The sequence below is a fragment of the Elephantulus edwardii genome, unplaced genomic scaffold (assembly GCF_000299155.1).
Source record: "Elephantulus edwardii isolate Elephantulus edwardi_28Jun2011 unplaced genomic scaffold, EleEdw1.0 scaffold00077, whole genome shotgun sequence".
NCBI classification, from domain to species: domain Eukaryota; kingdom Metazoa; phylum Chordata; class Mammalia; order Macroscelidea; family Macroscelididae; genus Elephantulus; species Elephantulus edwardii.
The window spans coordinates 2729690-2753888 of record NW_006399827.1 but is presented as its reverse complement, the minus strand read 5'-3'; the positions used below and the strand labels follow the sequence as shown (position 1 = coordinate 2753888).

The 24199-nt window shown below is 40.9% G+C and overlaps 1 protein-coding gene across 1 annotated transcript in view; it reads left to right on the top strand.

Annotated features, from left to right (window-relative positions):
• ANKFN1 (ankyrin-repeat and fibronectin type III domain containing 1) overlaps window positions 1-24199 on the top strand; it is a 219640-nt gene that overhangs the window by 32342 nt on the left and 163099 nt on the right. Inside the window, exons 3-4 of the mRNA XM_006889455.1 lie at window positions 1917-2118; window positions 6439-6649. Coding sequence (XP_006889517.1) covers window positions 1917-2118; window positions 6439-6649 — 413 coding nt within the window. The remainder of the gene's footprint in view (window positions 1-1916; window positions 2119-6438; window positions 6650-24199) is intronic.

The window sequence follows — 24199 nt, the reverse complement described above, 5'->3', positions numbered from 1 at the left end:
GGCCATACGGTAAATGTTGTTGTGCGCCTTCATGTTAAAACTGACTCTTCACTGACCTTCCACTGTATTTTCAGAGGCTGTGAATTGTACGGGAGGAAACTGCCTTTCTTCTCCAGAGCAGGGGGTAGATTTGAACCACATACCTATGGCTTGATACCACAATTCCTTACTGTTAGGCCACCAGAGCTCCCTATATTGTAACAAAGGTTTTCCTCTAATTTCTGCCATTAATTAATTATGTGACCATAATAGCCTAGTGGTAAGAAATTTTGCTGCAATCCGAAAGGCATGCAGTTCAAATCCACCAGCTGCTCTGCTGGAAAAGGATGGGCAATTTCCCCCTGTGTAATTACTGTTTCAGAAAACCCACTGGAGAGTCTGCTATGGGCCAGCTCTGACTTGATGGTACACAACAATAACAAGCAGAATAGGGTGAAGTTCATATCTGTTGTTCATAGGGTCACTATGAAGTAGAGTCCACTTAACAGAAACAAGCATGAAACTTATTTTTGTTTCCATTTTCTTTAAACAACATGGAGAATCTGGATCTGATGATCTCTAAGATACCTTACAGCTGAATTCTAGAAGTCCTAATCCACAGCATAAACAGTCTTCTAAGCATCCTGAAAAAAATTACAACCACAAGAGGATAAAATAGATTAATGGAACCTGCTAAGAATAAAATCACTTTGCACATCCAAAACTTTCTCCAATAGGGTAAAAAGGGAAGCTGAGACTGGGGAAAAATATTTGGCAATGACATGTCTGATAAGGGACTTCTTTCTAGAATTTATAGACTGCTCGAGCACTACAACAAGATAAACAACCCAACTGAAAAATGGGCACAAGATATGAACGGACATTTCACCAAAGATGACATTCAGATGGCAAAAAACACATGAAGTATTCAAAATCCCTAGCTCTAAGAGAGATGCAAATCAAAACAAGTATAAGATAACATCGTACCCTGGTAAAAATAGCAAAATTCTATAGAAAAGCAAACAGCAAAGGCTGGTGAGGTTGCAGAAAAACTGGAACTCCTGTTCCAGTGTAAAATGGTGCAACCACTAAGGAAGGCAGTGTGGCACTTTCTCAAAAAGTTGCAAATAGAAATAGTATTTGACCCAGCAATTCCACTACTGGGAATATACCCTAAAGAAACCATAACCACCACCCAAGAATATATATGCACACCCATGTTTATTGCAGCTTTGTTCACAATAGCAAAGAGTTGGAAACAACCTAAGTGCCCATCAACAAGCGAATGGATGGAGAAGCTGTGGTATATTCACACAATGGAATACTATGCTGCATTGAAAAACAAAGAACTCATGAAATATTACACAAAATGCGTGACCCTGGAGGACATTATGCTGAGTGAAATATCTCAGTCACAAAAGAATAAATACTGCATAGTGCCATTGTTGTAAAGTGGGACTGACATCGGGGTCAGGGGAAACCTAAGAAAAGAGGGAATAAATAATGTATACTGCATTGAGACTGATGAGGAAGAGAACTATTTAAAAGGAATATAGGATTAGGTATTATTTTCATGACAAGATTATAGGGGAAAACTGCATAGTAAAGTGGACTTGGAAGAAGATTGTATAACAATGAAAGAATTTTTTTTTCTTTTCAAAGAGAAAAAATGAACTGGGAGGCGGGGTGGGCAGGGAGGAAAACGTGCAACGATGAATGAATGGGGGAAATTAAATTGAAAGAATATACTGTAAAAAATATATGTTGCATTAAAAAAATCATTAATAAAAAATGCAAAAAAAAGTTAAACAAACAAATGAAAAATACCTTCCAGTTATAATATTTTATTAGGATTTCAGGTGGTTATCAGAGATGAAAAAAGCTTTGTTGATTAATAACTGTATTCTATAAATAACATTTTCTTTTCCTCCTTTTAGGAACTGCCGTGTGAAAATGACCCAGCAAATGCAGAATTTACATCTCACTCAGTCGAAAAAACACAGCGCTCCATCTTCTCCCAATGCTGCCAAGCGCCTCTACAGAAACCTCTCTGAGAAACTGAAGGGCAGCCACTCTTCATTTGATGAGGCCTATTTCAGGAGCAGAACTGACCGGCTCAGTCTTAGGAAGACCTCGGTGGTAATACAGTTCTTTGCTCTTATCTCAGTTTGATTTGCTAGGTTATTGGGGGTGGGGTGGGGGGTAAGGAGACCCTAAGATGATCCACATTTACTTCAGAGCATGATGTTTGCAATGAAAAAAAGGTGATGCAAATTCAAGGAGGGCAGGGACTACAGATACCTGTGTTATAAGCTAAAGTTTTATATGGCTCTGAGATTTCTTTTTTTCCTCTGCTTTTCCTTTCTCTCTGAGATCAAATTTTGGATCGATTCAGTGATTGGGGTAATGGGTATAGGTGTGTCAGAGACAGTGAGGTTGACACAGGATAGAGCAGGGTTAAGGGCTCTTGTACATAGGGTCGATATGAGTCGCAAGCGACTTGACAACACGTAACAACAATGAGAACAAAGATGCCAATCTCAGAAATACAGCCATCAGACAAGCATGGAATGTCAGATAAAATAGGCTCTGAGAGACTGCCAGAGTTCATTCTTATAGCAAGGGGATCATTTTATTTATCTATTTATGTGTAACTCATGCACTTCCAAAAGGATTCAAGACAGAATAAAGGCAGAGAACACATAACGTATATGTGTTATATCTATCTTCTATAATGCTCTTTAGAAAATTATGCTACCAAGCCGAAGGTGGGTGATTTTAATCTGCGGCCCTCAGGCCGAGCTCATATTGTTTTCCTGTCAAACATTCCTCGAAGTGGTATAGCACTGGTCTGTGCATTGCTGTACAGATGTAACTCGTGGTTGCTGTGATGCTGAACACTGGGACACTGTTGTGCCAATCGTGGTAATGGGTACCCATGATGGACAGTGTTTGCTGGAGCTTCCTGACTAAAACAAGCCTGGAAGCAGGAGCAGCATCCACTTCTGAAATGGCTTGCCTCCAGAAACTCTACGTATGAACAGTGCTCAGGCCTTTCATTCATAGGGTCGCTATGAGTCATCTATGACTTGATGGCACCTAACAACATAATGCTCTTTTAAAACCAGGAATATAATGAAAATGAAAAAGAAAGTATTTGGAGTTAGAAGAGAGATAAACTAAAATCCTTGGCAAATATCTAGTGAAAACAACGAGAAGGACCATTTCTCTTGAGTAGATTGCATGGGTGTCAGGGTAGAACTGTGCTTTGTAAGATTTTCAAAGGCTAATTTCTCTGAAGGAGATCACCTGGCCTTTCTTTCAAGGTACCTCTGGGTAGACCTGAACCAATCTCTCAGTCAACAACTGTGTTAACCAATCTCTCAGTTAACAACTGTGTTAATTCCCTCCAGGAATTTCCAAATACAGGCAACGATGATGTTGTTATTGCTAGGTGCCATCAATTAGGGCTCCCAGGGAGCCTGTGAACTACAGCTCTGAACCTTGCCCTTATCCTGTGCCATCTCACCATCTCTAATATGCCGAGCCCATCACCATAGTCACTGTGTCAGTCCCTCTTGTTGAGGACCTTCCTCTCTTTCTCTGATCCTCAGCCTTTCCCCACGGAGCCTTGGTGGCCTAGTGGCAAGAAGCTGAGCTACAATCTCAAGAACATGCAGTTCAAATCTACCAGCTGCTCCACGGGAGGCTGGGCAATCTCTTCCCGTACATCTTGTTGTTGTATGTGCCTGGCCCTCCAGCAGGTTTTCAGAGGCAGTAAATCGCATAAGAGACTGCCCATCCTTCTCCAGCAAGCAGCTTGTGAATTCAAACTGTCTTTGGGATTGCAATGCAGCTTCTTACCACTAGGCTGTCAGAGTGCCCTATAACCTCCTGGAGCATTAGCTATGAGTTGGTTCCAACTCCAGGTCATCCAGCAACTGCCTTTCCCAGCATGACGTCCTTCTCCAAGGACTGGCCCTTCTTGACAACATACCCAAAGTCTGTGGGACGAAGTTACACCATCCTTGCTTCTAAGGAGCACTCTGGCTGCCCTTCCTCCAAGAAAGACAGACAAATACAGCGACTAAAATGTATTATTAGCAGTCAAAGGAGCAAGAGAAACACAATTAGTTATAGCATCCAGTTAATGTATGACAGAATGGTAAAATAGAGAATGGTCTACAAAGCAGTACTGGTGACACTGGAGACATGTTTATATAATATTTTCTCATTTGGACCTGCAGTAAACGCTGAGGACTTAATTTTAACATGCTGAGCAAGGACATTTCTGCAGGGGGTAATGGCACCATTTGTCTAAGTCCAAAACAGAAAGGAGTCTGAGGCCTTCCAGACACTAGCATGCCAGAGTGTGCCAACAAAAGCAGGGGTTGGATGAAATGATTTAAGAATGAGACCTAACATGGCACACGAGACATTAGAAATAACGAGAGTCACAAACAAATAACATAATTGTGGACATGGCAACAGTTTAACTTTGAAGTCATTTGTTTTCTAATTTGTTTTCTCATTTCAAAAGCATCTTCTGGGAGGGTTTGGTTGTGGTTGAGCTGTGGCCTCGGCATCAGAGACTCTTCACTTAGGCAGATAGTCGACAAAACACTTTTTCATTCAGCAGACTGTCCTATAGCAAAAGAACGCTGTACACCAAATAGCTGAGTCCCTCGAGTCTCACTGTCAAAACAATCATGTGCATATTAGCTTTGTATATTTCCTCTCAATTTTAATCATGTTCTCAGCTAAAGTCAACCTGCTGCCTCTTGGAGGGAGAAATCTCTTTCTGATGAAACGAAAAATTAAACCTGGCCCTCTAATTGTTTGGTCACTGAAGATATAAAACATGTGAATAGGCAAGCTCTATGCTAGGTCAGGAACAATGGTGTTTCAACATTTGCAAAAGCCAAACAGCGCTTAGGGAAGAGATCAAGTAGATGTTTAAGTAGAACATATTTTGCTCTTTTTCTATAAGGTACAGAAATATGTATCTGAAAAAATTGCAGTTTTTTTTTCTCTTATTTACTATTAATCCTCTGAAGGAACTTTTCCATGGAACACTATTGCTTTTAGTTACATTTCCCCTCCTCTAACACTCTCAAGATCACAATGTGCCACTGTCACTGATTTCATCAACTCTAACCTCACTTACACACCTTCAGAGACTCTATGAACTTTGATAAATGTCAATAGTTACAGAAAGGCTTCAGGCCTTTTGTTCATAGGATCATTATGAGTCATGCTCGACTCAAAGGCAATGAACAACAACAATAACAACCCTCACCGAGGGAGCCCTCCTGGTTGCTTACTGGTAACCAAAAACAACCACACAGTTCAAAGCCACTAGATACTCCATAGAGGAAGATGGGCAACCTCCTCCCCACACAATTTACTGTATCTGAAAACCTACTGGAGGGCCAGCTATGAGTCATTTCATTTCTGACTCGACAGTACACAACGACCACCCCACACCTCAAGACTCAAAAATATCCACTATTCAATGATGGAGGTATGGACTGATAGTCAAGGTTGGAACACAAATAAGGCTAGGAGCTTGGTCATCAGCAGGAAAACAGATAGGAAAGAGTGGCACATAGTGTTGCATTGTTCAGAAGGATTATTCACACACCAATATGAGTTAAGGACTAGAACTAGCAACATATAGGTCATTGCCATAGTCTGGGCAAGAGATCTTAACAACCTGAATAGAGACATGAGATAGAGATGGACAGATTTGAGAAAGAAAGAGAATGCAGACTCTCAATTCCAATCTAGTTTATAAATGTAAACTACGTGTGGTACATTGCTATGCTATTGTTTCCCAAGCTGTGTGCTGGGAACACTGTTCCAGAAGCAGTTAAAGTAAAAGCAATGCTTGTTTCGCATCCTTTGGCTAAGACCATGTATAAAATAAATTCCATGAGAAACATGTTCTGTAACCAAAAAGTATTTCAAACATGTCATATTTTCCCCTCTTAGAAAACCACAGCTGCGTGTGGAAATTACTAAGGTTCTGTGAGGTCCTATAAGGTCCTATACTTCACCCAGAGTAACTGGATAACTTGATGCAGTATAGTATTTATCAACTGCATCGAGTTGATAAATCATTTATTTGACCTAGTGCTGCTTTCTTCACAGAGCACCTTCTAATGATCTATAGAACAGTATTCCACAGAACATGGGTTTCGAAAAGGCTGATTATTTTGCTCTTATTTCTAGACTAGCTTGGCTTTAACCGTCCAAGTACACAGAAATGTATAGTCTCAGCAGGAGAGAAGGCCCAACATGGAGCTTGCTTTGAGGCCTTGGGCTATTTTGTAGTTATGTCACTTATAACTTGAAGTGTAGTCACTAAAGAAGTCCCCCGAAATTCAAAACAGCTCAACGGTAAAGGCCTAGTGCTTTATGAAGGTGTGCTGACCTGGTTTGGCTCTTCTCCTTCAGAACTTCCAGGGCAATGAAGCCGTGTTTGAGGCCGTTGAGCAGCAGGACCTGGATGCTGTGCAGATCCTTCTGTATCAGTACACGCCAGACGAACTGGATCTCAACACGCCCAACAGTGAAGGGTTGACACCCCTGGATATTGCCATCATGACCAACAACGTGCCCATCGCTCGAATTCTCCTGAGGACGGGGGCCCGAGAAAGTCCACACTGTAAGTAAACCTGAGAACAAAGATCCATGCTATTAAAAATAGACACCAACTTCAGGTGCCCAAAAGAGTCACTGCTGATTTTCAAAACAGGCATATTTGCAAACTTTATATGTTGTTGTTGTCAGGTGCCAAGAAGTTGCTTTCAATTCATAGCGACCATATGTGTAATAGCTCTGAACCCTGCTCTATCCTGTGCCAACCTTATTGTCTCTGACACAACTACCCCCATTACCCCAGTCACTAAATTTTACATAAGCTTTCCCAAAAATCTGGCTGAACATCAGTTTCATTCTAAAATATGTAAAACAGCTTGGTATTGAAAGGGACCGCCAAAGAACTTTCTTGTAAGACTTTATCTTGCATTTTAAAGTAGTACTTGAGATTCCTCTAGGTTGTATAGCCCTGGTGTACAAGTTGCCGTCCCGTGGTCACTTGTGGTTGCTGTGAGGCTGAACACTGTGACACGGATGTGTCAAATGCGTTAATAGTTGGCTACACAGTGCGGACTGAGAGCAGGGTGGAGCTCCTCGATTGAACAAGTGTGGAAGGAGGAGTGGCATCCACTTCCATAATAGCTTGCCTCTGGAAACCCTATGAACCTGGAGAGAGGATGAAAGGCACCCAAGCGTCCAGGACTCTCCTTCATAGGGTCGCTATGAGTCGCCTGCGACTCGACGGCATTTAACAACAACAACAACAACGTGAGATAGTTTAGGGGAGGGTAGAGAGAAAGGGTACTTGTGTGTGTTTAAGTCTGCATCCACAGTCAGTAGGGGTCACACAAGTTGCTGCTCTAGGGTGTGGGCTTGAAGAAAACAAAACAAAATCCCTATTTGTACAGAATTTATACATCAGTGGGAGTTTCTGTTTGGCTTAGTAGTAAGGAATTGTGCTGTCAGTCCAAAGGCAGGTGGTTCAGGTCCACCAGCTGTTCCTCAGCAGAAAAAGGAATAATCTCCTCCCCTGTGATTTACTGTCTCTGAAGTAGATTCCAACTCAGTGGTAAAAAAATAACAACATATTGATGGAGGAGACTACAAATAAACAAGTAAATAGATTAATATATAAAGTCAAATAGTGAGAATTGCTATGAATAATGTAAGATGTGTGGTTGGTCATAAATTGATGTGAAGTGGTGAATTTTAAATAGGCTAGGCAAACCTTTCTGATATGGTGATATTTGAATGATATAAGGTATGAGCCGAGCTGTGACAAAATGCGATAAAATTCTAGGCAGTAACAGACAGCAGAAAAGTTTTGGGTCGGGGCAACAATAAGCTTGGCCGATTTCAAGACGAAAAAGATCAATGGGTCTAATGAAACGTGATCAGTAATACCCAAGAGAGAAGCCACTGGCAGCCAGTCATGTAGGGCCTTGTGAGTAGTCCTAAAAAGTTTCCTTCTTACTCTTAACGTAAAGGAAGACAGTGGAAAAATGGAAGGCAGACTGTGACATACACTGCTTTACATTCTTTATGTGTATGTTTAATCTTGTTTCTTTTTATTCATTCATTGTTGCACACTTTCTTCCACAAGACTCAACACAGACAGTTGTGGAGCAAATGTGAAATTAGGAAGTTTAACTGGTTGCTGTCAGGTAGATTCCCACTGAGGGTTGCCCCTTGTGCAGCAGAGTTAAAACGTGCTCCGCGAGAGTCTCAGTGGCTGATTGTTTGGGAAGTAGATTGCCAGACCTTTTTATTTGCTCAGCAGCTCTAGGATGATTCAAACCTTCAAATCATAGGGGTTTTGATGGGTGGAGGGATGGGTGGGTAAAGGGAAGGGAAAGACCCAGTGTGAAAAACAATATATAAGAGCTTTACGAACTTTGTAAGTAAACCAATACAAAATTTAAGACAAAAAAAAATCAAATTGGCAGCCAACTATATTAAAAGAAGACTCAAGGTGAAGACAGGGTGGGATAGGGGAAAATAAAACAACAACAAATAAAATCCACAAAAAGACTGGACTTACTGCAGACTATATCAACCTAAGACACCCTGCTGACTAAAGTAATTTCCAGAGACTACCTTTCAGCCAAACAACAGAAAGATTCTTAGGGAAACCCACTGTAGGAGCTCAAAACAATAAGATGTTCCCACGAGCAAAGATGAGAAGGAAGAAAAAGATAGAAAATGAGGATGAAAGGAAACAGAAAACCCAGGGCAGAAATGGGGAGAGTGTGGACAAGTTGCCATAGAACACTCCCTAGCTCACTACTGAGTGAGAATCCAATTTTTTTTCTGGAAACTTTTACCTTGAGTTTTTTACCCCAACTATTTTTTTAGAAAATGAAAAACCAATGCTATTTGTAAACTATCATTCAAATATTTTTAATACAATTTTTATTTTAAATTGGTTTACTTACAAAGTTTGTATATATTGTTTTTCACACAAAAGAGTAAGTCATTAGACAGGCGCTCAATTAAAACAAGAAGATGACGAGAAACAAGGTTGTCCCAGTAGGAGCCCACTTTGGTGGTTCAGAAGAGAGGCTCTAGTTCTCAGACTAGAATGGTGGTGACAGCACTGGGGAGCAGTGGTAGAACTATCAAGATGTTTTTTTTTTCCCAACAACATTATTAAGATATTCATATACCATTCAATTTATTCATTTAAAATATACAATTTAATGGTTTCTAGTATATTCTCAGGGCTGCACAATCCTCACCACAGTCAATTTAAGGGCATTTTCATCACCCCCAAAAGAAACGTAATACTCTTTAGCTATCACTTCACAACCTCCCCCACCCCATGCACTCAGCCCTGTCCAACACTAAGCTACTTTATGTCCCTCTCTATTTGTCTACTTTGAACATTTCATAGAAATGTAATCATATAATAGATAGTCTTTTGTAACTGGCATCGTTCTGACGTATTTGAAGTCTGACAGTCCTTACCACCACCAGTCAAAGTCAACCACTTGCTGTCAAGTCAATTCTGACTCATGGCTGCCCCATGTGTTTCAGGAGTTCTCAATGTCTAGGACTTGCAAGGAGGAAATTACCAGCCCTCTCTTTCAAATTCTCCCTCAGTGGATTCAAACACCAGTCTCTTGGTGAGCTAAGTCTGTAACCACATGCACCACTCAGGAACTCTGATCTCCCACTCACTCATAGTTCTCAAGTCAGAACTGACCCATAGCTGACTCCCCAGTGGGTTTTCAGAGGCTATAAATCACATGGAAGGAGCTTTCCCATCTTTCTCCTAGTGAATTTGACCACTGGAAAGGCGCCCCTCTGGATTAGCAGAGCAACTCCCTGCGGACTTTGCCATGCTGGCTCCGCCAAGAAAGACTTTGCTGGCCAGGAAGGCAAATATTTCCCAGTGCTTGCAGCCCTTGCTCAGGGGTGGACAGGATAATAGCCTCCAGCACTTGCCCCATGGCAGGCACTGTTCTGAGCACTTCTATGCCTTGACTCCTTTAATCCTCACCATGAGGTAGGCACTAACATTCTTGTCTGGTGTAAACCCTCTGACCCAATGACCACAAATGGCTCTAAGCCACAGTTTTCATGTTTCCTAAAAGGAAAGAGGGGGGGGGGGAGTCAACTCATCGAACTGTTAGTTTCACTAATGCTGATTCACTTACTTCCAAGTGGTGAGAACCAAAAGGTTGAAAGAGGAGCAAGCAAATATGTAATTAGAGGTCACATCTCTGCTGCTCAGTTTCAGAAACCGCTACCACCCAAAGACTCTTCGTAAACTCGCTACAGAAGCCGAGCCTTGTATCAGAAAACTCTTTATTTCAAAAATGCTAAGTTCACCACATCCATGTCCAAGAGAGGAGGATATTCAGTTGGATGTGGGCTCTCCAAATGAACTCCATAGTCCAAGTATTTTTCCTTTTTGTAATGGAACTGGTGTATTTGAAGGAATGGGCAAATAGGAGTGGAAAGATGTCAAAAGGCTTCTTTTTTGCCCTCAGATTTATTCAGCAATAATGTCTGTCCCAAAGATCCAGTGGGAGAGGGGTGAGGGAAAGAATCAGTGGGTCTGAACACGGAGAATGCAGACTGAGCCCCATTCTATAGGAACAAGGAGACCATTCATCCAAATGTTGCCACGGCCATCCTGCACTGGCTGGATGAAACATTAGTCCTACTTACCTGAGACGCTACAAAGAACTCTGCATTTTCCATGAAAACAGAAAGACCTCCAACCTCCCAAAGCTGCTTTGTGATAGTCAAACTTCCATAAAAGGATTCAAGTCCTAAATGTCTAATGAAATCTAAGCAAATGTGTTTAAGAGAACCGTGACTTCCCTTGTCCTCTCTGGGATGACAACCAATTTAACCTCACAAGGTTGTAAAGAGAGTGAGCAATAATTTGGAGCTCTGCCTCAAGGAAATAGGACGTCTAGTTCATCCAAGCCACCCAAGAAGTCAAAGGGAGAGCAGTATCTGGGGACCCACACTTGTGAAGAATGCAGAGAAATATTGATTGTTTACCTATGAATTACCTACAGACATATTCCTGGGTCTTCACACCAACTCTGAAGAATGATGTCATTACCCTCATTTTGAAGATGTGGAATGTGTAGTTCTGAGAGGTTCCATGACTGACTGAAAGTCACACATCTAGCAAACGAATAGAGATATCGGGAGCTCATCTGATGACAGTCTCCTTCTGCACAAATATCCTTCCTTCCCAAATAAACAATATTGAGGACTGAGGCCACTAGGCCCTTCCTCTTTTTTTTTTTTTCACTCTTGGCTAAAACCTTTCAGTGTACAAATCCTTCTTTATTCTGTTTAATGTACTGAAGTACCATTCCTGCTGGAGGGAGGCAAGTTAGAAGAACACAATTTGTTTTCAGGGATTTTAAATTCACTTTATACATCTAGTATAAAAGAAGTAGAATCATTTCCCTGCATGAGTATAGAGCAGCCAATGAGAAAAACCATAGCTAGCCTGCCAACCAGAACCAGCTAAGCAAACACCTGCTGCAAACTGTTCCCATGAGCTGTAGAGGCAGACTGTAAGAGAAAGAAAATAATGATAATGCCTTGAGTTCTTGGTACAAAAAGGCTTTAGCCTACATTATCTCATTTGATCCTCACAACTGGCTGGTGAGATGGGATTTGTTTTCCTCATTTTTACCAATAGGAAAAAAACATGGTATAAGAAAACTCAAAGATTCATTTAAGGGCACAAAACTAACAACTAGTGGACCCACAATTAAAGTCCAGATAGTCTAATATCAATGAGTGTGCGTGAGTGTTCCTGGCATACAAGGTGTATACTATTTCTTCCTGTTATAACAACGTTCTAAAGACAGTTAAGTATTTTGGAACAGAATAATTCAACTCAAGCTCATTGCCATCAAGTTGGAACCAACTCATAGTTGATTCTCCAATAGATTTCTGAGGTCAAAGATTGTTCAACTTTTTCCACTGGTGGTTTTGGACCAGCAGAGATACAGCCTTTCAGTTAGTAATAAAGTTCCCTATAGATTATGCCACTTCAGCACCCTTTAAGTAGAACATAGGATTTCTAATATAGTTAGTCTCTTTCTTTTCTCTGTTTAGTCTCTTCTGAAAACTAGTCCAATATCCTTGCTACCATGCCAACCAAGAACACAAGCAAAACCCAGAAGAGAGTCCTCAGTGGTATCCGCAACTGACTGCAGTTCATAATAGGAATCACAAAGATACAGATGAGTTTAGGAATAATACTTCCAAGCCATCAGACAGTCTTCAAACTCAGTCACTAAGCAACATGAAGGTGTTATTTAAAAACATGGCTTGAAACAGAATCCTGGACCTTTCGTCATTTACAGGAAAAGTCCCAAAACTGGTCACCCAACCTTGCACACTGCTCTGAGGCGAAGTAGAAACAGAACCTCAGTTAACTCATTGGGTGAATACACAATCTTTATTCTGTGACTTTTATCCTGATCTCCTTACTTTTAATCATCAACAAAGCATATCCATCACTTGTAAAACACGTCAGAAATTGCTGAAGGAGCATCTCAAGTGCTTCTGCTTGTACTGATCTCCAGAGCTCAGAAAATGAGCACAGAGTCGGAAAGGAGGTAAGCTGATGATGCTTAGAAGTCCCTCCACTAAACACCTGACGCTATGCTCTTGGTTGTTTAATATCTTCTACATCCAATTACTATGACTTATGTTTAGTTAAACAACTGTTATCTGCAAAGGCTTGATTTCACATATACAAGTCCCCAGTCATGGTACCGTAAAAGCTGGTAAGAAGCCATGCATGGTAGCACAAATAATCTATATTTTCCTGGAGCCATAGAAGGAGAAGAAGAATCAGGAATCAGAGAGGGAAAATTAAATATATGGCTCATTGCCTCCATGAGCAACTGCCTCCTTTGCTATGAGACCAGAAGAATTGGATGGTGCCCAACCAGCACTCCTGGATATCATGATCAAAGAATTCACTGAAGAATCCTTATCAAAAGGGGGATATGCAGAATAGAATTTCAGATTCTCATGAAATCCAGAATTCCTGGAGCCATGCATGCAGAATGGTAATACTGCTGAGATAATATTTTAACTTTTAAACTAGAAATATCCTCAGAAGTCTCCGGACCAAACTATAGTGGTTAGCTTAATCAGTGAAGAATGCTTTGGACATTGTGCTCTTTTTAAATCTATCTATATGGGTGAAATTGGCAATAGCAACTTGAAAAATTAGACTTTGCATTTAGGAATCAGTAAGTATATGTCCATGAGAGAGAAACAACTCAGCAAAGGAGGATGAGAATAGCTAAGCAAGTTGAAAAGTGTAATTAATGTCACCGAGTTGAGTACATAGAAAGTGTTGAATTGGTGTTTGTTCTGTTATGTATATTCTTAACAAAAATAAGAGAAATTGTGAAAAAAAATCCATTCTAAATCCCTTCTTCTCACTTATTTATGCTCACCATACCGTTAAATCCCAGTCTGGCAGTCTGAGGATTTCTTGAATCATCAGTGAAAGTCTTCACTTTTTAAAGCTGCCATTTATCTGGCATCATCAAGGCCCTGTAAATAGTAACCAGTGAAGAAGCTAACACTTTGTGGGTAACTACTGGACATCATGCTTGGGAAGATGGAGGGTCGATGAGAGAGAGACTTCCAACAAGATGAATTGACACAGTGACTTCAGCAATTGGCTCTAGTGTGTCAAAAATTATGAAGATAGCATAGGATAGGACAAGAATCAGGTCACTTGTTCACAAGGTCCCTATAAGTCATACTTAAACTCTATGGCACCTAACACAACTACCATCTATGAAAGAGAACTCTGGTAGCCTTGTGATAAGAAGCTGCACTGCGATCCCTAAAACACATAGTTCTAATCCACCAGCTGTTCCACAGAGGATGGGCAATCTCTTCTCATGTGATTTAGTGCCTCTGAAAACCTGCTACAGGGTTAGCTATGGGTCAATTCCAACTTGACAGCACAAAACAACAACAATAAGCCATGCATGAAAGAAGTGCTGGTGGCAAAGTGGTTAAACACTCGGTGTTAACCAAAGAGTATGAAATTGGAACCCATCAGCAGCTCAGAAGCTCAGTGTGAGAAAGTTGTGGCAGTTGGCTTCAGTAAAGATTTATAGCATTGAAACTGGCCAATTCTACTCTGTCCTACGGTTGTTACTACTTTTGTCGCTAAGTGCCTTCAAGTCAACTATGACTTATAGCAACTCTGTGAACAATGGATCTGAACGCTGCCCTACCCTGTCCCATCCGCATTGCATCATCTCTGATATACTTGAGCCCATTGCTGTAGTCTCTGTGTGACTCCATCTTGTTGAGGGTTTCTGTGTATTGGAATCAGCTTGATGGCAGTGGGCCCATGTATGAATCTGGTCACTCTCATAGGTTTCTGTCTCATCCCTTTGACCCAAGTGCTTGGCAGGTAGAAGGTACTTGGAAAATTTCATTTGGCATTTTAGTCTTCTTGATGCTGGTCTTAACTGCTGAGAATTGCAAGTATGGAACTTCAGTACACACACACACACATAGAGTATGAGAAAAAAACTTTTAAGTCCTCCAGTGATTTGTGCTTGAGTATCTTTGTTGCTACTGCTGTTACTCTGGTTACAGTCTAGTTTCCCAGGCACTGTGGTAAAATTTGGTTGTGGATGCTGCCTGGCTGCATCGGTATTTTCCCCCACCCCCGGACTGCAGCCTTCAATATGGATTGAGGCTCAATGTCAAGAAGACAAAGATTCTCACTACTGGACCAATTGGCAGCATCAGGATGGATGGTGAAGAGATTGAGATTGTTCACAGCTTTAGTTTGCTTGGCTCCTCAATCAACACTCTTGGCACCAGCAGCCAGGAAATGAAAAGATGTATTGCCATGCGAAAGTCTACTGTTAGGGACCTCTCTAAAGTACTCAAGAGCAACGGTGTGTCTCTGGAGACTAAGGTGCGTCTGGTACAGGCCATGGTCTTTGCAATCACTTGTTATGCATCAGAGAGCTGGACAATGACCAGGGAGGATAGAAGGAGAATTGATGCCTTTGATCTGTGGTGTTGGAGAAGAGTATTGAGGGTACCATGGACTGCTAAGAAAACAAACAGATTCTTCCTGGAGAGGGTTAAATCAGGCTGCTCCTTGGAGGCAAGGATTCTGAGGCTTCATCTGACATACTCTGGTCATGTTGTAAGGAGAGACCGGTCCTTGGAGAAGGACATCATGCTTGGGAAGGTGGAGGGCAGGCGCAGGAGGGGAAGGCCCTCTGGGAGATGGATTGATTCCGTGACTGGGGCAATCGGGATGAGTGTGTTGGAGACAATGAGATTGGCACAGGACAGAGCAGAGTTTAGGGCTGTTGTACATAGGGTCGCTATTAGTCACAAGCGACTCAACGGCACATAACAAGAACAACACATAATGTGGATCGATAAGAATAGTGGAATGCTCCTCATTTTCAGGCTTTCTGAGCATTCTTCAATCTGTATCCTCTCTCCTCTCTCCATGCCCTCTTCCCTCCCTTTGCTTCAATTTTACCATCTCTCAAATGATGGATGGGGAACTAGGAAATGCCCCCCAGAACTACTGCTTTCAGTTACTTTCCAAAACAAGATTGCAGAGTTGGGGTCACCTACGCACGGTGCTGGCACCAGTGTTGGGATTTCAGTGAACCTGTCAGGATGCCCACCAGTTGGTGCGGTAGGCAGGGGTTCTCAGGAAGGCTGCTTGGTGACAGGCTGGTTCAGGCCAGTCTGAGAGGTGTGACTATAAACTAATGAGGCTGGCTTTGTGTAAACAAACACAGCCGAAAATCCACAATCCACACGAGTGTTATCCTTGAACAGGGTCCTCCCGGGAGGCCCCACGCTTGCCCCAACAGTGCTGCAATTGCTCGAAACACTTTTGGAATTGTCCTCAGAGCCAGTTTATGAGAAAATCTGACTCGCTGCTTAGAGTCACGCCTGATTTTTGGTCCAAAACAGCACTGCTCAGCATCCGCACCCTCCACAGTCACCAGACTTGGCCTCAAACGATTTAGAGCAGTTTCCTGAAACCAAATCCACCCTCAAAGGGCAAAGATTTCAGGCCACTAAATACTAAAGAACAAGCCTTCAGCAGGTTGCCCAGAATGCGTCCCCAAATAGTTTTAGCTGCTTCATTAAATATAGGCACCTAAATCTTCATCCTGACCTCCAAGCCTGTCCATCAGACCGGCTCTTGCACTGCTGGCCTCTCATTCACGATCCTCCAGACACACCCGCCACCACTCCATTCCTTGTACATGCCAAGCTATTGTTACCATAGGGCCTTTGTACTGGCTGCCCCCTCTGCTCGGAATGCGGGAGTCTTTTTCATCTTGATCACTACATGGCCAAGTTCTTTTAACATTCACTTCTTAATGTAAATGACACATGTTCAAGATAGACTTGCCCGAGTCACCTAGCCCAAGATCTAATGCCGCTTTATAATCACATAACTCTGTTTTGATTTCTTGCACAGCAATTAGCAATGTACAATATTTCACTCTGTTTGTCAAGTTGCTTATTTTCTGTCTCCCGTGGAGGAGAAGGGAAACACCATGAGAGCAAGATAGTCTTTTTTTTTTTAAATGCATCACCGTGTCTCAAGCAAATAGGAGACACTTGATAAATATTTACTTGAACAAGTGAATTCCACAGCCACCTCTTTGGGAAAGTGTGAACATGCTACTTCTTTTCAAGGGAATAATTTTAATCAATATCAAGTGAATTGACCTTTTCCTGGTTTGTTTGTTTGTGTTTTTTTAAGCTTCTTAAAAATGGTTTATACGCCTAGAACCCATGCCAGCCAAAGTTCCAGTCACCTGCTTTTCAAGTACTAATGGCTGTCTTTTCATTTGAGGGTCTTTTGTTTCAATTTTTAAATATCCATAGAAACACAGACATAGTCTACCTGTCAAACATCAAAACAATTTCTAGATAAAACTTCCTTTTAGAACCTTCCAGTACACATGCGCACGTGCGCCACACACACACAAATCTAGATTCCTCACCTTCAGTTCTTTTCAATGTAGCCATTGGTGGTGATGCTATGAATATCCAGATTTTTACCATGTGTTTCCACACAAGCAACAAAAATAGAACATAAATAGTGGGAGTTGTCTTACTGTTGTTGCTTCTCTTTGTTTCTGGGGCAGCTAAGAACCAAATTTCTGGAGTCTATTCAAGCTGCAAGCCCCCCCCCCCCCCGCCACTTACTAGCTATGAGCAAGTCCCTTGACCTTTCTGGGCCTCGATGTCATTGTTGGCAAAACGGAGATTATAACTGCACTTCTATTAATTGCACATTGCTGTGTGCCAACCTGACCTCAAAACTTAGGAGGGAAGCACAACAAACATCACTGTGGATGACTTCAGCTGGGTAATACAGACACAGGATCTCCCATGGGATTGCTGTCACCTTGCATCTTGAGTAAGCATAAGCATCTACTTCCAGGCTTGTTCAGGTTGCTACTAACAAGAGGTGCCTCAGTTTGTTACTGTGTGGGCCTTTCTGTAGCATTGTTTCATCGCAGTTGTTTGCCTGAGAGCAAAAGATATAAGGGAGAGACCAACCAAGGTGGAAGCTACAATGTCTTTTTCTAGATGCTTAGAAGGGTGGAGGGACAGCACAGAAGAGAAATGCTTAGAAGGGTGGAGGGATAGCACAGAAGAGAAAGACCCAGGATGACACGGATTGACTCAGAGACTGGATCAAGTCTGTCGGAGATGATGAGACTGGCTCAAGACAGTGCATGTTTTAGAGCTGATGCATGTAGGGTCCCTATGAGTTGCAGGTCACTCGATGGCACATAACAACAACAACAACAATCTTATGTCTCAGGGTGTACTGAGTTCTAGGAAAAGAAAGTCTCACTGTAATTAAACTGACATTTAACCTTCAAATCTATAAAACTTTTTAGGAACTATACTCTCAAAAGTTCTTAGAACCTGGAAATAAGACATTATGTTGACACGTAAGTGAAGCCACAGTAAGTTCTGAGCCCTGCACTTTAACAAGATGTGTCAATTGAAACTTACATTTCACTTTCTGATATGAAAAATTTTTATTTACTATTATTAAAAGCATTAAATTATTTGAACTGCCTCTATTGTTCTTGTTGATTCATCAGCCTTAAAACAAGTAAATTTTGAAGCTTTTAGAAGGCTATCACTTATGATCAATAAAGAAATGTTATTAACTGCAATCTTTGGCATTCCAGAAAATATTAGCTTCCAATCCAAAGTTTATACTGTGGTCCCCTTGTTTTATCTTCTGAAATAACAGACAGGATTTAAGTTGGTGCCACTTATTAATATATATTATATTTTTGAAAAGTAGTTGGAATAGAAAATTTTCTTTTTTATTTTATTATTTTTTGTCTGTATACCATCAAATCGGATCTGACTGGTATAGGAGGACATTGCCCTTCCTTCTCCAGCAGAGGATCTGGTAGATTCAAACCACCTACCTCTGGGCTTGCAGTGTACCTTCTTGCCACTAGGCCACCAAAGCTCCCTAAGAGTAATTATTTTTATAAAATACAATGATTGTATAAAACACAATGTAAATGAAAGAACGCATAAAACACAATGTACATCCATGAAACACAATGTATATGAATTATTGCATGCAAACCAACAAAAAATAAAGACTAGTAAGTAGAATAGTCATAAGGAAAATAGACATTAACTGAGAGGGTTCTATGTAAAGATTATCATTTACTCATTACCACTTATTAAACAGGTACTACCATTATGCCCATTTTACAGATGAGACACTTAGGCTCAAGATGATGTCATTGCTAATTCATTAATGTCATACATTTGTATGGGACTCTGGTGGCCAACTGGTAAGGAGCTACACTACCAACTGGAAGGCACTTGGTTTGCATCCACTGGCGCTCCACAGGAGAAAGCTAGTCAGTCTCCTCCTGTGTGATTTACTGCCTCTGAAAATCCACAGGAGAGTTAACAATGAGTCAGTCCCAACTCAATGGCACATAACACATAATCGATAAGCTCAAACTCATTGCTCTCTAGTTGGAACCAACTCAGGTCTCATCCTCCATCGGATTTCTAAAGCTGAGTCTGATCCATGCCATTGTCTATTTGATGACTTGCTAGGCATCTGAATATGGAGCTCTAGTGACCTAATGGTAAGAAGCTGAGCTGCAATCCCAAAAGCATGTGGTTCAAATTCACCAGCTGCTCCACAGGAGAAGGATGGGCTATCTCCTCCTGTGCAATTAACTGCCTCTGAAAACCCTCCCAAGGGTCAGCTATGAGTCTATTCCAACCTGATGTTACACGACAAGAAGAAACTGCACAGGAGAAGACTGTCATCTTTCCCCCTTGGATTTGACAATTCAAAGGGATATGGTGAGCACCACAACTCCGAATGGACTAGCCCGCCAGAGCTGATCTCTAGGACTCCAAAAATCTCTTTACCACATTGCCTCTACTTTGGAAATTAGAAGAAGGAAGATAGCCTTTCAAATGAAAATTCACTTTCTTAAAATTCAGAGCTGTGTGAAAATGGATTAGGTTATCTTGCTAAACAGTAAATTCTTTACCTGTTGTTATTAGGGATCATCAAGGTGACTAAGACTCACAATAACCGTATGAACAACAGAATTGAAGCTTTCCCTATCCTGCTCCCTTATCACATGCATTCTGCACACAGAGGAAATCATACAGGTCAAGAGCATTACAGGGCAGAGGTGTCTAAGTGGGTGTAAAAATTCTTCTAACACTAACACTAAAATGTTGTCCCAGTGACTGATTTTTTCCATCAAGAAAAAGAAGATAGCAATAAAATTAATTTTTCCCTAAAAGATTCAATTAAAAATGAATTTGTGTTTAACCCTCTGTGTATTTTAGACCCAAATTCCTCAAAAGTGTAAATTAAGGGATAGTAAGTAGTTGGCTATTTGTAGGCTAGATTCTGTTGATGAAAAAAATCCACTCAGTCCCTAGTATTTATCTTAGTGTTTAAACAGTAACTGTAATTGTATTCTTTGAACACCGAGTTCCCACCTAAACCCCTACCCCTATGCTCACTCGGTAGTTAATTAGCTGGGCAGGTCTTATAACAAATACCCACTCAGAAGCACTGGGTGGTAGAAATGCTGTTGATAATTAAACACCACAATAGCAAGGAGCTTATTTCAGGAGTTGTCTTGCCCCCTCCAGTTTGCTCACCATGCACTCACAAACCCTCTATTGTGCTAGCAACAGGGAGAAAGTTGCTTGGCTGGAGAGGAAAAAAAAAAACCAAAACAAAACTAACGGCAAGATGGGAGAATCCAAGCTTTACAAACAGAATAGGGAGCAGTATACTCAAGGGAAAAATACTCAGTGGATGGAAGTGGAGGGAAATGGATGTAGGAAAAGAGGGTAGGTACAAAAATCAGTCATGAAATAGACAGAATCTTTCCCCAATAAATCTGGAGGTCCAAAGCATTAAGGAACTCCTGGCTGGATATCATTCCAAATCTCATCTTTAACTCACCAATCCTATAACATTTGGATAACCCTGGTTCTTACATAAGTTCTTCTCTTGTATTGCCAACTAACTCACCAAAATGAGTTCTCTGATCTCATGTCAAACAGACACCAATTATAAAATTGAAATAGATAGATAGATAGATAGATAGATAGATAGATAAAAGGTTAGTTTTTATTTTCTTTTTAAAGGATATTCATTGGAGTTTATGTTTTTTAAAAGAATTTTCATTAAATCATCATACTTATCCAAGAGTCTTGATTGATATATCTTAAAAAAGAAAAATTAAAATAGTTCCTATCCTGGGGTTATAAAAATAGTAATAGGGCTCCTAGAATTATTGCCAAGTTTTCAAAAAGTCTAATCCATCTTATCATTACTCAAGATATACTCTGAATCCTACTAGAATGACCAGTATTTATTTGCTTTTGCTTAAAATATATCAACTCCGTTTGGAAAAGATGCTTTTATTGATAGTTATAAAGGTCATTAATGTTAGAAAGAAAAATAATCGTTAAATCTGCTGATTTAAAAATATTTTAAAAGCCTTTAAAAGTAATTGTTTACTAAACAACTTCTAAAAAGACTTCTAGGTAAAAAAAATAATACTAATCATAAAAGATATGCATGAAAACAACTAGTTTAGTTTGTGCTTCTCAATGTGTCCATAGAAATTGTGTTGCGATCTCAAGGGCACACAGCTGAAATCCACCAGCGGCTCTGTGGGAGAAGGACTGGCAAGCTCTCCTGTGCCATTAACTGCTTCTGCAAACCCACTGGAGGATCAGCTATGGGTCAGTTCCAACTTGATGATAAAATAATAACAATGATAGAAGTCAGGAGCTCTAATGGCCTAGTGGGTAAGGAGTTATGCTGTCCACCAAAAGATAAGCAGTTCAAATCCACAAGCTGCTAATGGGAGAAGAATGGGCGGTCTCCTCCTGTGTGATTTACAACCTCTGAAAACCCACTGGAGAATCAACTGTGAATCGGGTCAGACTCAGTGGCACGTCACAACAATGACAGAAGTAAGACAGAAAATAATAAATCTCTATAAAATATCTCTGCTTTTAACCTTAAACTTTCTGGAAAAATTTCTACTATTTTTTTTTCATAAAAGAAGTGTTTGTTTTATTTTCTAAGTAATAAACTTTCACAAAAGTCTGTGTATATAATTCCTTATATTTGAATATACATATTTCCAAATGATGGTTTCCAGGGATGCTCCACTTTAAGAAGTTCAGGACTATAGATTATCTTAGAAGCCACACTCGGCTATAAAATTCTGAGTCTTCTCTGTTGTTCTATAAAGAGGCAAAACCTTATAGATGGCAACTCTTCACCACTATTACTCAAAGAGCAGCAAGTCTAAAGCTGACTTGAGTAAAGGGAAAGACGAGTACAGACACAAAATGTGTTGTGCTGGGGAAAGCTAGAGAAATTTCAAGGGGAGCCAAGCATAGTTAAAGAGAAGCTGTCCATCTGAAATGCCACCTGGAATTCACACCAGTAATAACTGTTGTGGATATAAAAATTAATAGGGGGGATTTCATAGTATTAGAGAAATTTATTTTTATAAATCATGTGCCTTTCACCCAAGTGTTGACGCATGCATGCAAGTCAAACATCAGGCTTACAATAAAAAGCTCACTGAATGACTTAGCAAGCACAATTCCCCTATTTTCTCTATAATTTGGAGTGGAAGAAGGAGGGGGAGAGTGGGCAGAGAGTGCAGTTACTGGGTCAATTAATCAACCTGAAAACTGTGACACAAACTCTGACGCCTAACCTATGTCTAAAAATACACAAATGTATACGAATTTGTTTTAAACTGTCAATGCCTATATTTAGGACCTTCCCAGCAAGGCTATAATGAGACTGTGTTTGAGGGCTTCAGTCATAGCAGACTCTACCATTAATCTGAAGTTAGTTAAATTAACAGCATTTAGTACTGCCTTGTCAATCTCGCTGCTCCAGGAAATTGCACCTTGAGGCTACTAATATTGCCAATTTTTCCACTAGAGTGTGCGCCCGTGTGTGTATGTGTATTTTTTTTCTGCAGATCCTCCGTGCTCATACACCATCATTGCCTCTCTACGTTCACAGCACTTATATTATCATTTATTCTGGACTCCTTTAGTCTTCCCAGGGGGATTCTGCATAGTGTAGCTGCTCGGTGAAAGAGTTTTTTAGCTTTATATTTATTTGTTTATTTTTCTGTCATGGCTCATGACTGAGGCTTTTAAAAAAAAAATTCTGACAGTATTTAGAGTCCATGATTGACTGCTATAGCAACATTCATTAGCCGTGACAAATCTGCAGCAAAACACAGTCCTGAGTGTTCTAAACAGCAAGTTTCCAAAGAAGAAAGAAAGAAATTGGGGGGGGGGGGGAGAAAAATAGACTCAACTAATTTTTCATTGACCTCATCTGTAAATAAATTCAGACTGATGGTGAGCGGGGGCAGTAATAAATTAGTACTCATTTCCTGTAATTAACGCAAACATGCCTATGAACACACAGAATATGAATATATAACCACCTAATTTCCATGTCAAAATACACCTAGCAAATTTTCACTTGAGTTATCTTGTTAACATGTTCCCTCTTAATGAGAAGAATGAAATTGTTAGGTCTCCACCCACCCACCTACCCACAGGAAGTTATTGTTTTGGTCACAGAGTAGCGAGTATGTTGGTTGTGGCAACCTATCAGCAGAGCTCAGTTTGGGATTTGCCTCATTGCTTGTGTGAGTCTTTGCACACGCTCGTGCTGAGGTGGTCTCTCCTTTGATCGCTGGCTGGGAGTGACTCCACCAAAGTGGACAGGTGACCACCTAGGGAGGCCCTCAGGTGGGTCAGGGCCATGACTAGCCCACAAGCAGCAGCTGTCCAGTCTAAGAGTATTTCATCCTTAGCGAATACTCAGGAGCACTGGTGGGGCCGTTGTTAAGTACTGAAAAGTCAGTGGTTGGAACTTCTCAGTGGCTCCACAGAAGAAAAATGTGGAAGCCTGTTTCTTTAAAGAATTACAGCTTTGGAAACAAGGTGAGGAAGTTCAGTTCTACTCTGCCTTAGCCAAATCAACACAAAGGCAATGGGTTTGGTGGAGGAGTTTTGACTGCTGTTCTTTTACTCATGTAGGGTGGGGCTGGCTCAGCAACAGGATGTAACTCTAACAAAGATGATCACATATCAGATAAACAGGGAAAACCAAGAGGAGCTGGTAGGACCTACCTACTTGCGGATGAGCATCTCAGATGACATTCCCTTCAGATGAGATCACACCCAACACAGTGATATCCAATCACACCCATGTCACCAGACTACAAAACCTCACTAACTTATCTGTGCTAACAGTGATGAAGCTCTTTGTTTAAAAACAAACAAACAAACCACCAAACTAATAACAAATGTTGTTGTTGTTGTTATGTACCCGTCTTTTTGCGACTCATAGCGACCCTATGTACAACAGCCCTAAACCCTGCTCTATCCTGTGCCAATCGCACTGCCTCTGACACACCCATCCCGAGTACCCGGGTCACTGAATCAATCCACCTCATAGAGGGTCTTCCCCTCCTGCGCTGTC